The sequence below is a fragment of the Stenella coeruleoalba genome (assembly GCF_951394435.1).
Source record: "Stenella coeruleoalba genome assembly, chromosome: 1".
Classification (NCBI taxonomy): domain Eukaryota; kingdom Metazoa; phylum Chordata; class Mammalia; order Artiodactyla; family Delphinidae; genus Stenella; species Stenella coeruleoalba.
The window spans coordinates 95,234,058-95,249,297 of NC_137169.1; the positions used below are offsets into that span (position 1 = coordinate 95,234,058).

The 15,240-nt window shown below is 41.4% G+C and overlaps 2 protein-coding genes across 3 annotated transcripts in view; one reads left to right on the forward strand and one right to left on the reverse strand.

Moving 5' to 3' along the window:
• Window positions 1-8,040, reverse strand: part of AKNAD1 (AKNA domain containing 1) — a gene marked incomplete at both ends in the record, with an annotated part of 32,873 nt that extends 24,833 nt beyond the window's left edge. The window contains 5 exon segments of the mRNA XM_079939959.1: window positions 4,116-4,178; window positions 4,275-4,408; window positions 4,411-4,422; window positions 4,952-4,991; window positions 7,066-8,040. Coding sequence (XP_079796085.1) covers window positions 4,116-4,178; window positions 4,275-4,408; window positions 4,411-4,422; window positions 4,952-4,991; window positions 7,066-8,040 — 1,224 coding nt within the window.
• GPSM2 (G protein signaling modulator 2) overlaps window positions 915-15,240 on the forward strand; it is a 93,537-nt gene continuing 79,211 nt past the window's right edge. The window contains exons 1-2 of one of the 2 annotated variants that reach the window (XM_079899593.1): window positions 915-948; window positions 13,270-13,345. The gene's annotated coding sequence lies outside the window, so the exon portion shown is untranslated. Of the gene's footprint in view, window positions 949-13,159; window positions 13,346-15,240 lie in introns of those variants that run through there. The other variant, XM_079899594.1, reaches the window with a different exon arrangement.

Genomic DNA, 15,240 nt, shown 5'->3' on the forward strand with positions numbered 1-15,240 from the left:
AAGTATGTCAGAAGTCACATAGATATTAGAAAACAACTGAAGTTAGAGGACCTGGGATTGAGTCTATGGCACTTGGGGGATGAAGTGGGGAAGGAACATCGGGAAGTTTAGTCAAAAGCTTCAGATGGGTCTTCCAGATGTAGCCTCATGCAGATGAATGTTTAAACTGTACAGGTCAGGGTCTTATCTCGATGCACAGAGGCTGCAGCCCTGCAGCCCCAGTCACTAAACATTCCCTGAGCACTGCCCATGTTTGGTCCTGGGCCAAAAGTGTGAGAGACACAAAAGCTGTATCAGGCACAGTCCCTGGTCTCAGGGATTTTATTCCAGTTGGGAAAACAGACTGTGGGATGGAATACTTTGCTATGGCTCAGTGGAAGAAGTGAGACTTAAGTCAGGCTTAAAGGACTCAAGAGGGCTTGGATCCGTGAAAATGGAGAGGAAAGGCATGAATTGGAGAGATATTGCCAAGGGCAAGAATACTGCATCATGGGATTACAGAATCGGACACACCAGGGTTCAAGTTCAGACTGTCACCTACTAATTGTATGATTTTAGTCACCTTGAACTCTAAGTTTCAGTTTTCTGATTTGAGATAATAGCCCTCACCTCATATTGTAAAAATTAAATGAGATAATGCTTAGTGCCAGGAGCATAGTACACCCTCAATAGATGGTAGCTCTCATCTTCATTGTTATTAGTTCTTACTATTATTAAAATAAACAAACAAGTTTAGAAGCATACTGGCTATACGGGTATAAAAAATGGCAAGTGTGGTAGATGTTTTCCATTTCTCCTCACCCCAGATCCACCCTCCAACTTTCTCTGTGCCCCAGCCAGGAGGCTGGCCTTCAATGGACTGTATCAGTAGGCTCCCATGCCTCTGGCTTTGGTTGATTTCAGCCAATGGAAGACAACAGCAGGAGAGAGGAACTGAAGAAGGATGAGGTAGGGTCTTTATTTCCTTGATTTCCTCCTGTCTGTATCATCATGGATTGGCTGTGTCTCTATCAAAAGCCGCAGAACTTGTCAACTACCCCTACAGCTACTGCTACTCTTCTTATGCTCCATTATCTGCTCTTCCTCCATCCCTCTGCCCCATGTTCCTTCCATGAGATGCTTTCTATCCCTTATTGGTTTCCCTTAACCTTGCCCATGCTTTTGTAAAATAATGCCTTACTAAGCTCTCCTCAGTAACTCCACTGGAGTAAGCCTTCTTGTTCTTGCCAGGACCCTGACTGATACTATAAATATCACAGATAACACTCAAAGGTTTCTACTGTGGGAGGTGGGAAGAATGTGAACCCCCTGATGAAACTGAGGAATTTGGAAAGGCTAACAAGTTTGAATGAAGATGTCAATGTTGGGCAAGGTAGAATTTTTGGTAAGAGTGGGAGATCCAAAGGAAGATCAACACAAACATTTGGAGCTCCAGATGAGAAGTGAGGACTAGTAATTTAGGAATTGGTAGCATGAAAATGATGGTTAAAGCCATGAGAAGGAATTAGGTATTCAAAGGAAAGAGAAAAGTGAAGCAAGCCAATTATGAATTATAATTTGGGATCTTGGAATTTTAATTGTGTTCAGAAGAAGATAGGGCATAGTTTTCTTGCCATAAATGTACCTCATTTAACGCTCTTAACTAAGATAGGCAGACATGCTACATGTCTAAGCTTGTACAATCAACACATAGAACCAGGATGTTTGCTGCAAAATCCAAAAGCTTTCTCCGTGTGCTGCTCACCCTGAGAAAGTTAGTTTTAGCCCTGTCTGGCCTTCCTTCACTGAACCAGATGGGCCCGGAATTAAGGAGTCACCTTCCTAAGGAGTCACCTCTCTCCTCTTCTCTCAGTCCCAACACAAATCCCCACATACCCTCTAACATAGGAAGAAACTTCCTGAAACTTCCTCAAGAAGGCTAATGCCTTGAACCAGTTTCCTCTGCTTTGCTTGGCCTTTTAAAACTTTATGTTCTCCCAGTTTCTGAAAGCCTGGGTTTTAGGAGATCTCCTTTATCATTCACTCCTTAACTCCTGCAATCTGGCTTCTGTAGAACTACCACTTCATTGAAATCAGGGTTGCCAAGCTCCCTCATGACCTCTCAGTTGCCAAATCCAATGCACATCTTGCTTACCTTCCTTACTTGAAGATTTGATGGTGTGGCCCACTCCCTCTTTCTCAAAACCCTCTTTTCTCTTGGCTTCTATAGCTCTGCCCCTTCCAGGTCTGCCTTGACCATTTGAGTCTCTCCTCATCGATCTTCTTTGAGGACCCCTCTTCTTTTACCTGCCCCTGGTTCTGCTTCCTATGATCCTATCTTTGGATTTCTTCACTGCTTACTCTGCGTGTTTGCCTGAGCAATCGCCTATACCCCACAGCTTCAACATAAAACTATACCCAAATTTACATTTCTGGCCCAAACAACTCCTCTGAGCTTCAGATCCATTGCTCTAATTGCCTACTGGACCTCTCTAATTGGATGTCTTATGGGTACCTCAAAATGTCCCAAACTGAATGTGACATCTGGCCTCCTGCCTACCTGGCACACCCATTCTGAACTGGATCCTCCACTTTTATTCCTGACCTTGGTTACCCAAGCTAGAAATCTGGAATGCATCCAAGCCTCCTCTCTTATTTACCTGGTTCAATCTGCCGCCACTTCCTTAAACTCTTGGATTTGTGCCCTCTCCATCCTCACTGCCAGCCTTGCTTTAGGACTTCATATAACTTGTTACCTGGATTATGGCTTTCTAGCCGATCTCTGTCCCTACAGTCTTGCCCCCATGGTGCTTGCTGTTTCTCAGCTTTGAATCCTCCAGTGTTGCCCCATCACTCCACCTCAGGATGAAATTAATCTAAGCTCCTTAGCGTGGTGTAAAGGCTTTTCATGATGTAGTCCTTATCTACCTCTCCAGTCTCCTCCCTTCCCCCTGAGCTCCATCTGGTCAATTACACTGCCACACAGTTCCTCACACTCTCAGCACTTTCTTGTCCCTGTGCCACTGCACCTGCTGATTCCTTTTCCTGGAATACACCTTTGCCCTTACTCTGCCATATTCTTCCTACATGCCCAGCTCAGAAGTCCCTTCCAGGAAGCCTTCTAAAATACCGTCTCACTGGCAAGGGTGAGCCTCTTCAGTGCTGCCATTAGTATCATATGTAACCTTTCCCAAGCTGCATGTTACTTGTTGATTTACTGGTCTGTGCCTAGGAGACGATAAGTCGCTTGAAAAAGAAATGTTTCATCATCTCCAAATTCCTAATGCCTGATACAGAGTCTGAGTCATAGGAAGTACCCCACAAATGCTGTCGAATGAATGTATGAGTTATTTAATTACTATGGTGAAAGAATAATGAACTGTGTCTCAACATTTGCCTCCTCCTAGTTTTTGTCTGTACTGTTTGGTTTCTGAAGCACAGACTGCCCTGAGCTTTGCTCGTGTCCTTTATGTCAGGACTTCTGGCCATCTGTCCTGCTGCTGACCCAGTGGCCTAAACTACATCTTCAACTTCACACATCCCTGGTTCTAGTAGTCTCAGCTTTTTGCCCCACTGCCATGCTTCACCCCCACTTCCCACGACCCTGACGCTGATGAACAAGGCTATGGTTACAACATAAATTAATGATTTGATTAAATGCAACAACAAGCAAGGATGCGAAAGTCAAAGGTTTTGATCTGAAGAGCATGGCTTCAAGATTAATTTTAAGTTTTCAAAGTTTTACATATTGAGTTGCCAGATACTGGTGATTTTTGTAGCCTGTATCCCCCAGGACCCATCAAATCTGTATGTGCTTGCCCTTTACAACAGCTGACATATTATTCTCTTGAACTTACCATGGTCTCATATTTATTATGGGATGACTGCTGAGGAAAGACAGCCATAAGTAATAGATCCCCTGAGAAGGAGAAAGGGCTAAATACATATAGAAACAGAAAGCTCTAAGCTCTTTTAGTCCCTGTAACACAAAGATAGTTTCATCTTCAGCAAAGCATTTCTTATCAGAGCATTTCTATTCCCACCAGTGTAGAGAAAACATGATACTATAAAGTCATTTGTATTTTCCCATGTCAAATTCCCTAAAAAGATTTTTAAAACTTGATAAAATTTATTACCAGCCTCCTATCTTGCAAATGATAGGGAGAATCCTGTGCTATGCTTTTGGAAAATTCTTGTACCTGCAGTGAAAAAATGCAATATTTCGTTAAGGGCATAGTGTCTTACGTTTGAATTTGGTTATTTCTATCTTTCATAATAAGCTTTAAAAGTATTACTTTAGTCTTCAGTTGATCAGTCTGTTCTTTTAATTTCTGACACATCTGTTTCCCTTGGGATATCGTGTGAAATGTGTAAGAAGAACTTGAGGAAGGGTCTTTCTGAGAAGTCAATGGCATCTTAGAGAGATTGTCTCAGATTCTATTCCTATGTAAGAAAGAATAAGTTTTGGTTACCATTCATCTCAGCTGCACTGCAGTTTTATTAAGTACAGAAAACAGAAGTCTGTGGCAATCACTACCAATCACTATTTAAAAAAAATTTTTTTTTTCAAAATGTACATCTAAATCAAAGAGGTTTAAAAATGCTGGTACTGGGACTGCCCTGGTGGACCAGTGGTTAAGAATCTGCCTGCCAGTGCAGGGGACATGGGTTGGATCCCTGGTCCTGGAGGATCCCACATGCCTTGGAGGAACTAAGCCTGTGTGCCACAACTACTGAGCCTGCGCTCTAGAGCCTGCGAGCTGCAACTACTGAGCCCACGTGCTGCAACTACTGAAGCCTGTGCGCCTAGAGCCTGTGCTCCACAACAAGAAAAGCCATCACAGTGAGAAGTCCAAGCACCACAGCGAAGGGTAGCCCCCGCTCACCACAACTAGAGAAAGCCCACGCACAGCAATGAAGGCCCAATGCAGCCAAAAATTAAATAAATAAATATATTTTAAAATGCTAGTACCTGCAAGATGTTCTTGGTGGATGTGTGCCATGGGCTCCATCTGCGCATTTAAAGGATAAGAAAACGTGACTGTTGATAGTGATCATGACGCCATTACTCAGTATGACTCGATGTGTTCTGGTCATCATGGAGGCCCCCCAGTTGTGTCAAGAGCTGGGGCCCTGATGCCAAGGTTAAATTCCACTCCGACACTTATCTGCCAGGTGACCCAGAGCAATTACTTCATCATTGTAAACCTCAAATTCCTCAACAGTAAAATGGGGATAGAACCCATTTTACTAGAACCCAGGTTCTAGTAATAGAACCTACCTCATAGTGTTGTGATGAGAATTAAATGTTACCATAGTATCTGTTATATGGTAAGCGTTTATGTTAGCTGTTACTACTATCATGTTTGTTACTATTACGAGGAATACTCACATATTTCTCCTACAGCTAGACCATAGGTTCCACAAAGGACCGTTGTTGATCTCGTCACCGGCTCTATTGCTGGCGCTCTCACTAACACTCAGACACATGGTAGCCACACTCCAGAGAATAATAACAGTAAGCGTTAAGTTCCAAAATGTGTCAAGATAGTGATTGTTCACACAGCCCTTTTCTACTCACCACAGGCTAACTGGATAAGAGTTCAGATTCCGGAGTGATTCACCTTGAGAGTCTTCCCATTGTTCCCAACACACACAGCTCACAAACACGCTAGTGCCAGAGAGCTACTGTAGTAGTCAAACTAGACCGTGGTTATTACGAATATCTCAATTATACGGTGGCTGTGGAACCTATAGAGTCCAGTTCTCCAACCTGAATTGACAGGACGAGAGAGAATCAGACACCTGACTTCAGGCTCCCATTGCCAGAGACAGATGAACTTGATATTCATTCTGCCCCTACTAACCACAGGGCACTGAGAACTGTGCCCACCGAGGGATGTTCTCCTGCAAGCAGAATGAGGAACGTGGAGACTTCCCAGTGTCACAGGGGTGCAGATTTCTCCATGACTGAGAGAAGCGTCCCAGTCGAGGCCAGGTGGGCTGCTGGCTCCCGGTATGTGTGTATGTGTGTGTGTGTCAGGGGTGGGGGCTTCTGCTCAAACTCCCCAGAACGTTCAGCTGAAAGGGAAGGCAGCTGAAGCATAAAGAGGTGGAAATGGAAATAGGCAGAGAACGTTCAGTCAGGGGGCCCCTCATAGAATGCTTAAAGGAAAGATCATACAGTCCTGGCAAAATGCCAGAGAGCTACAGTGTTTACTTTGATCATTACTGTGAACTTACCTAACCATTGAACCTCAAATAATCAATGAGATCCTGAGCCTCAGCATGCTGGGAAGGTGGGTGGAAGGATGGGAAGATGCAGAAAGGGGAAATAGTGTAAAGTAAACATTAGCAAAATTTTATACTAAATAGTTACCAATATAACAATCTTGAAGCGTGTTATTAAAGATCTTAATTCAGTCCAATTGAGCATTCATAACCAAGGACATAATATGTGCAAACAGAAGGCTAGGCCTCTGGGGGAACTTGGGCAAAGGAAAGATGGAGACGAGGTGGCTGCCTCCAGAGTCTTCAAATCTAGTGGAAGGAACAGATGTTTCTAAATCGTTAGGATCCAAAGCGGGCTGAGATAAATGCTCTGACAGAATACTAAACAAACAAGGATGGGAAAGACTGTGACTAGGGGGTTCTGAGAAGTCCTGTGGCCAGTGGGGAATTGAAGGAGGCCATGAAAATGAGCAGGTCTGTGGTAAGCAGAGGTGGGATGTTCCACGTAAGGCAGGATCTCAGAGAGGGCAGGGCCAGCCAGGTACCTACGGATGACTCCTGGGGTGGGAGGGGGGAGTTTAGTTTAGAAGAGTAGGATGACATGAAAAACAGGGAAACGCAAATTCCAGGTTGAAGAACTTGGATTTTATTCTATTATGTGTTGTTGTTAGTTCAGCCCCTGATTCTTCTCAGGAGAAGACCCACTGAGCTTCTGAGAGGTCAAGGTATTGGGCCAGAACTAGAACCCAGAACCTCAGACCTACACCTCAGTTCTATGCACCCTCCAGAGACCCACACTGATATAGATGAGTAGCGGCCCTGCTTATATGTTTGCTGGAGACAGCTTTCACTTACCTCTATCTGTTGTGAAGTTTCAGGAGTTTTCCATTTCTGCTCTTGTTTTTCAACACCGTTTGATCTAGACATGCTTTCTGAAATATCTTGCACAATAGCTGACTTATCTCTCAATTTAGGAGAAAAGCTGGCTTGTTTATCAGTTGTAAGTGGTTTGTCAGTTATGTTATTTTTAGGAGCAACCTTAGAGGAATCAGAGAACCAGTAATGAACTTGACCTTGGCCATATTTGAACCTGTTGCCTGAACTTGCTTTTTCAGCCTGCTGTTTCTGGGGTGTCTGCCATTGGCAACTTTTTTCTTTATCACCTGGACTCTTGATTTTAGTTAGAAAATTTGAATTTTCCTGATGGTTGCTTTCTCCAGCAGCGACCGGATCTTCTAAATCAGAGGTGTTTTCTTCTGTCGTGGTTGGCAAACACCTGGGCTTATTGCTGTTTTCACCATCGCTTTTGGAGTTGAGTTGGTCAGTGAGTTCCGAGGTTTGCTCTGTTGGCCAAGAATTCGTAACATGCTGCAAAATAATATTTTTAATAATAGCTCCGTCAAAACTGTCAGCATTAGAGATCTCTGGGAGAGTTTCACAATTAATGCCTTGACCTTTTAAGAATTCCTCTTTGCAAACATGATGGAGTAAAATATCAGGAATGTTTGACTTTGAAGGGTCTCCTTGGTTAGATGGAATATGAAGATTTATGGTGCATTGATTCTCTTTATTATATTTTTTGCTGACAGCATTTTCAGTTGTTTTATCCAAAGTCATGGCCATATCTGCCTTTCTGCAAGTCTCTCTATATGTAGCCTTTTCTCGAAGGTCCTCTTCTGTTAAATTCGTTTGATTTGAGACATCAAGGATGTCATATTTTGAGGTAAAATTGTAATCGTTGTACATCTGAATTTGGGAGAAGTCCCCATCATAAGGCAAATCCTCCTGTTTCTTAGAAGTTGCATCTTCCGAGAAATCGGCTTCATCCATGTATGTGCGGCTTGACCTCCTTTATCGGTTGCTGCCTGGTCTTGATGTTCTTAATTGTAGCAACAGACCTTCTGGTTTTCATTGATTGTCTTCGTTGTGTGTCTTAGTCCGTGCAAAACAAAAAGAGCCTCATTTTAAATATAATTTATTTAACGTATGAAACCATGCTTATCCTAGTGTCTATGCCGGAACAAAACGGATGCTTTTCGTTTAGAGAAATGCAGTTATAAACATGAAGGCAGGAAGCACAGGCAAGAGTAACTCATCCTAAAGCCTACATGAACATAATCAGTGGTATATAAGCAAGGAATTAGAAAGGAGGGGGGCTAAATTTTTTATTCATTAAAATTTGAGGGAGACATTAGTCTCTAGTTAATGACCAAATATTTACCAACTTCTCTTAGGAAGTACTATTTGAAATTTGTTCTCCCCAAATAGGAGCTTGGAATGCAAGTAAAGGATTGATTTTTTTTTTAAGTACCACGGCTGTCACTTGTCCACACATCACTGATGGGCCTCTTTGTGTGGCACTGAAAGCAGACTCAACTCAAACAAACCACCAGCCTACTCTGTTCTGGTGCTTTTTCATTTGTCCTCCCAGACATTCTGGTCCCCTTCTTCTGATTTTCCCTTGTATATTGGAGAAAGGCAGAGAAGGACTGACAGAAATATGAGCAAGGAACCAAAAGGTCTTTTGAACACCCAGAGGCCAATCTGCCATCAAGCATCCCTCTTCTGATTAGAACCCAGGCAGAACCCAGTTCAAGAGGCTGCCTTGCTCTGAGCAGTCCTGTCAAGCTGCCACAGTCTGGTGGTAGCAGCGTATCTCAGCGATACTCCTGAAAATGTTCAGAGCAAAACCAGCTGCCATTTGGTAAGAGTCTTTTATTCTTTTAAATAAAATTTAAAGCATCCATTTAGATATCGCTTCTTGATTTGCAAACTTTTGGGACAACTTTTTAGAAGTAATATAATTACCTCCAGTTCTAAGGGAGTAACTGAGGCTCTGACTCAACCAAGGGACCCACAACCACTGGCTGGCCTCCCTTGCCCATATAATGATGGGGTTGGATGAACAGATCTCTGAGGGCCTCTTCCCCATCTAAATTTTTATGAGTCTGTGGACTTCTGCTTTATTATATAACCTAAAAAGCTAAAGCAATATGTTTGACAAAAAAAGTAAGATTAATTCTCCAAGCAAAAAATAGAGTAAACACTAAATGTGGTAAAGATATCTATAAAACATTGTACAAAAATTTGAATTTATAGATATATGCCAATGTTAGAGAACTCAAAAAAAATATTTTGTTTAAAGTGAGAGGGAGAAAGAGAGAAGAAAAAGAAGAATTATCGTCATCATCATCACTGCAGGATTACTTTACCAGTCTAATATTTACTGTAAAGTGAGGTACATGAACAAAATTACAGGCTACTCCAACTGAACGTGAAGAACAAGGGAAATGCTTCCCAGGAAAGTCAAAAGCACAGAGGGGAAGCAGGCGTTGGGAGACCTGGATTTGAATTCCGGCTTTTCCACTCTTTAGCTCTGTGCCATCAGGCAAGTTCCTTAACTTTTCGGAGTCTTAGTTTCCTCTTCTGAAAAATAGGAATAATAATACCTAGCTCACAGGATTGCTAGATGAACATGAGATAAGCGATCTAAAGCTCCTGGCACAGTGCTCAGCACAGAGTGAGCAAACAATTATGGTAGCTTAAAAATGAGAAAAACAGTCTCAGTGTTGGAGTGCTGAAGAACGCCCAGGTATGGAAGGCTAGGTACTCTTTATCTGTGGGATATTTACAGGATAAAGGAATAAATGGCATATATGAGACATGATCTCTATAGGAGCCTTAAAACTACTTTAAAAATCTACCTGGAAATGAATTTATTGTTTGATCGTGAAAACTATCACCAAATAATTTTAGATAAAACATTGTCTGGGCTTCCCTAGTGGCGCAGTGGTTGGGAGTCTGCCTGCCAATGCAGGGGACGCGGGTTCGTGCCCCGGTCCGGGAAGATCCCACGTGCCACGGAGCGGCTGGGCCCGTGAGCCATGGTCGCTGAGCCTGCGCGTCCGGAGCCTGTGCCCCGCAACGGGAGAGGCCACAGCAGTGAGAGGCCCGCGTACCGCAAAAACAAAACAAAAAACATTATCTAAGTTGTCCAAATGGCCAACAGGTACATGAAAAGATACTCAACATTGCTAATCATCAGGGAAATGCATATTGAAACTATAATGAGCTATCACCTCACACCTGTTAGAATGGCCATCATCAAGAAGAAAAGAGATAACAAATGTTGGCGAGGATGTGGAGAAAAGGGAACCCTTGTACACTGTTGGTGCAGCCACTATGGAAAACAATATGAAAGTTCTTCAGAAAATTAAAAATAGATTTACCATATGATCCAGCAATTCCACTTCTGGATATATACCCAAATGAAATGAAAACAGGATATCAATAAGATACCTGCACTCCCATGTTTATTGCATCATTGTTCACAATAGCCAAGGCATGGAAACAACCTAAGTGCCCATCAATGGATGAATGGATAAAGAAGATGTCATATATATACATTCTTATTCATATTCTTTTCCATTATGGTTTATCACAGGATATTGAATATAGTTCCCTGTGCTATACAGTAGGACCTTGTTGTTTATCCATTCCACATGTAATAGTTTGCATCTGCTAATCCCAAACTCCCAATTCATTCCTCCCCCTTGGCAGCACAAGTCTGTTCTCGATGTCTGTGTGCCTGTTTCTGTTTCATAGATAAGTTCACTGGTGTCATATTTTAGATTTCACATATAAGTGGTATCATATGGTATTTGTCTTACTCTTTCTGACTTACTTCACTTAGTATGATAATCTCTAGGGCCATCCATGTCACTGCAAATGGCATTGTTTCATTCTTTTTTATGGCTGAGTAGTATTCCACTGTATATATGTACCACATCTTCTTTATCCATTCATCTGTCAACGGACATTTAGGTTGTTTCCATGTCATGGCTATTGTAAATAGTGCTGCAATGAACATTGGGGTGCATGTATGGAAGTTATCATATATATATTATGAGAAAGAAGGACATCCTGCCATTTACCATAACATTAATGGACCTTGAGCACATTGTGATAAGTGAAATAAGTCAGAGAAAGACAAGTACTGTATGGTATAACTTATATGTGGAATCTAAAAAAAGCTAAACGCATAAAAACAGAGAGTAGAATAGTGGTTACCAGGGGATGGAGGGTGGGGGGATAAGACAGATGTTGTTTAAGGGTACAGACTTGCAACGAGCAGTGAATAAACCCTAGAGATCTAAAGCACAGCATGATGAGTATAGACAACAATATTGTATTATAATCATCGAACGTTCTAAGAGACTAGAACTTAAGTATCCCAACCACTAAAAAAATGATAATTATGTAACATGATAGAGGTCTAATTATCACTAAAATGGTAATCATATTACAATATGTAAATGGATCAAATTAACATGTTGTATACCTTAAAATTACACCTTGTTATATGTCAAATATATTTTAATTTTTTAAAGTTGTCTAATTTTTGAGGGGAAAAAGCATCTTTAAATGCCTACAGAGAAAAGAGAAAAGAAAGATGAATTCTAGTTTTGCAGGACTTTTAATGACCCAAGCTATAGCCTGAAACTCATCCTCAAGCCTTCTTTGTATCTTGAGATACTCATTGCTGAGCAGTTCTTGCTATGGAAGCCCTTCTTGCTATGGAAGAAAAGACCCTTTGTTAGCCAGATTCTAATTTCTAAAATATCATTCTGTTTAAACTGATAAAATTTAATTTTTGCCATGACTCTTAAGAAAAAGAAAAAAGAGCAACCACCAAGACAAGGTAGAAGCTTGAGGAACGCTCTCATTACACACAGGAAAACAGCTTCTGTTATTATTATAGTTATTTTTGTGTGTGATTGCAAGATATTAAAAGGATTTTTTCTGCTAAAGGACAAGCTACAGCCTTAGAATCATCATGGGCCCCTTACAGGTAGCTGGAAGCAACTGGACCATCTTCCCATACCAATCCTCAGCTCCATCTTAGAATCCAAAGGTGAATCCTAAGAGGTTCCAGTCAGAACCCAACAGAACTTTTCTATAGAACCCAATTTGATTTACTGAGTTCAGGTGAACATATGTGGGGCCATGACTGCTTTTGCAGCTGTCCTGATCATTACGTGCTCAGCAGCAGCTCACAAATCACCCTGAGAGTGAATACTTTGAGCAAAAGAGGTCAGCACATCACAGCGACCTGGCCCTCTGGAAACAGTTCAGTCTGGGCCCCAAATAGGGATGAACAGCAAAGTGCTCACCATGCTGACCTCTATCCCCTGTGTAGTTTACTTTATTATGAAGTCCAAATTTGGTGCTGAGGTGCTGGCCTAACCTCACTAATATGCCTAGTTTAAGAGAAGAAAATAACCATGGCTGGGATGACTGCAAATCTGATGGATTCAACTAAGAATGTCTATAGATGGATAAACCAAAACTCCTTGGTGGTTGGAGACCAAAGATGGTCAGCGAATCATTGTTTCTGGCTGGTAGGTGATGTTTGTTCTATCTACCAGGCCCATTTAGTGGTAATACAGATGTAATATATGATGTTATGTATCAGAGGACTCTTTCCATCTTCAAAGGAAAACTGTGGGGCTGTGTGCCTGTGACAGTCTCTTAGCCTCATCCCCAATACCCTCTCTTCTGTGTTTAGATCTCTGCTAGCCTCCAACAGGGTGCACCTGGCCCCGAGGCAGAGGAGAAAACAGGCGTTGTTGCCACCAACGCTTCCCTGCCTCCTTCCACTAAAGAACTTAACACTCAGGTCCTGAACCCCACTCTTCTAAGATCATCCCTACCTTCTGTAATGATAATAGGAGTTGACTGTTGGAAACAATGATTCAACAATCCAAAATCTTCTTACTCCTTTTTGTGTGTGTCATTAAGAATGTGACTAGATTACAGTTAGGAACTTCAAATACATGATCCAATGATATTTCTTGCCCATAAACCAATATGCTCTAAGTCTTCAACCAACACATGCTGCAGTCAACACGAAGAGATAAAACGACAGCGGTAGCAATAGAAACTCACCTCCATCTTGGGGTCTCTGAACATCAAGGAGTAAACTGGTTGAAGGACCTTGAAATACAGATGAGCAATCCTGTCATTCTAAATCATCTTTCTTTTTTTTTTTTTTAATAGTTGGAAGTTGGCTGCAATTGAATAATAGAGCAAAACCTGATCATGCTGTGCCTGCTTCTTCTGGGTAGCTTTGACTGTAAGAAATCAGCTTTGAAGACTACATAGGGAACCTCTGATGTGATTCTAAACTTGTCTTTTTTTTGTTGCTTTTGTTGTTCTTTTAAGAGCCTTCAAAAATACTGACTTTGACTCTGTTTTAATTTTCAAATTCTCTCCCTCTGTTCCTAGCTCAAGATTTCTATTTACCCATGAAAGCAAATAGGAGATGGCTCAGAGTAGTATATCCCAGGCCACGCCCAGAGGTCAGGTAGTCATGGATTTTGTATCCAGTGTATGGTGTTTCTAGATTAAAATATGTTCAGAGGTAATGTGATAGAAGGCTCCCTCTGCAATGACTGCATTTGATTACGCTCTGGTAATTCTATCAGCTAACTCTATCTCAGAAATGTAGGGTGCCCACAAATGCAGTGTCTGTGACTGTAACCACACACCATTCAGGGCGACGGTCTGGCTTCATCCAGCTATTGTTGAGTGGCAGTAGGAAGACACTGTGAAGGAGCAACAAACCAATCCAATCCTCCCTGGAGAGCCGATAGATGTATTATTCATAGTCAGTCTTAGCAATGTAGGCCTTCCATGAGTGTACGCAAATTTGATGACCAGCTGCTACAAGTTATCTATCCTGAAACTGTTTTAAAAGAACAAAAAATTTTTTTGAGACTGAGTAAACTAGTGTATGGAGAAGCTTCCTCTTGGTGTTTTACCAGCAGCCTTTGCTTACTTTCCTTGCCCTTTGGTGGTCAGTGCTGTCCTTTTATCCAATTTTCCCACTGACATAGCCAGGTAATCATCATAGATTGTTGGATTTGTATGGTAAACAATGGACCTTTGCTGTGCTTTGGGAACGTTTAGAAAACTCTTACCAGTTGATTTTCTAAAAATAATACTTACCACAAATTTCAAAACACGCTTGATTTAAAGAAGTATAATACCTCATCCTTTCCCTAAACTTTCTAGCTTGAGTTTGGCAACCTCTGCCTAGAGATAAGAAGGGCCAGAATATTTTAGGAAAATTCTTTCTCTTTTGTTTAAAGACTTGCCCTTCTTTCCCTCACATTTTACCTCCTGTCTAAAGGAAGAACATTGACTTGAAATTATCAATAAATGTTTTAAAGAATAAAATGTCAAATATATTGTACACCAATGCCTGATCTATGCTCCTCAAAGTGATTTCTGAACGTTATGATTTTGGTAAAAAGTCTAACCTTGCATTAGAAAAAACATCTAAAGGATGAATCCCCAAATCTCTATGTGGTAGGATTACAGGTAAATTTTATTTTATTATTAGAGCTGTCCCTTCATTTATTAAACAGATATTTATTGAAAATTCCTAGTAGGTGCAAAACACTATGCTAGGTCGTGGACTGAAAAGGAAATATAGAAAATGGTTAGGCGTGTAGATTTTGGTGCCAGACTGAGTTTGTAGCTAGACTCTGTTACATTAGCTGCACAACTCTGGACAAGTTACTTAACTTCTCTGTTCTTCAGTTCGTCCATCTGTAAAAAGGTGACATTAATAGCACAGATAGTGTTGTGAGGATCATGGGAGTTGTTTTTTAAAATCATCACTTATATAGTACTTACTATGTGCCTTACACTGTTCTAAGCACTTTACAAATATTAATTCATTAATTGCATGCAAAGGATTTAGAATATTGTGTATTATAAATGGTGATAATTACTATGAAAGATAGGAAAAGAATGTGAGAAAGGAAGGAAATCTTTCTTGAGATAGGATAGGCAGGAAAGAGCTTTCTGAGGACATACTTTTCAAGATGGAGCCCGAAGGATGCAAAACCAGCCATGCAACGAGTTGGGGCAGAGTGTTCTGGGCACAGGGAAAATGTATGCAAAGACTGGAAGATGAAAAAAAACTCTGTGTATTGGGGAAGCTAAAAGGAGCTAGCATGG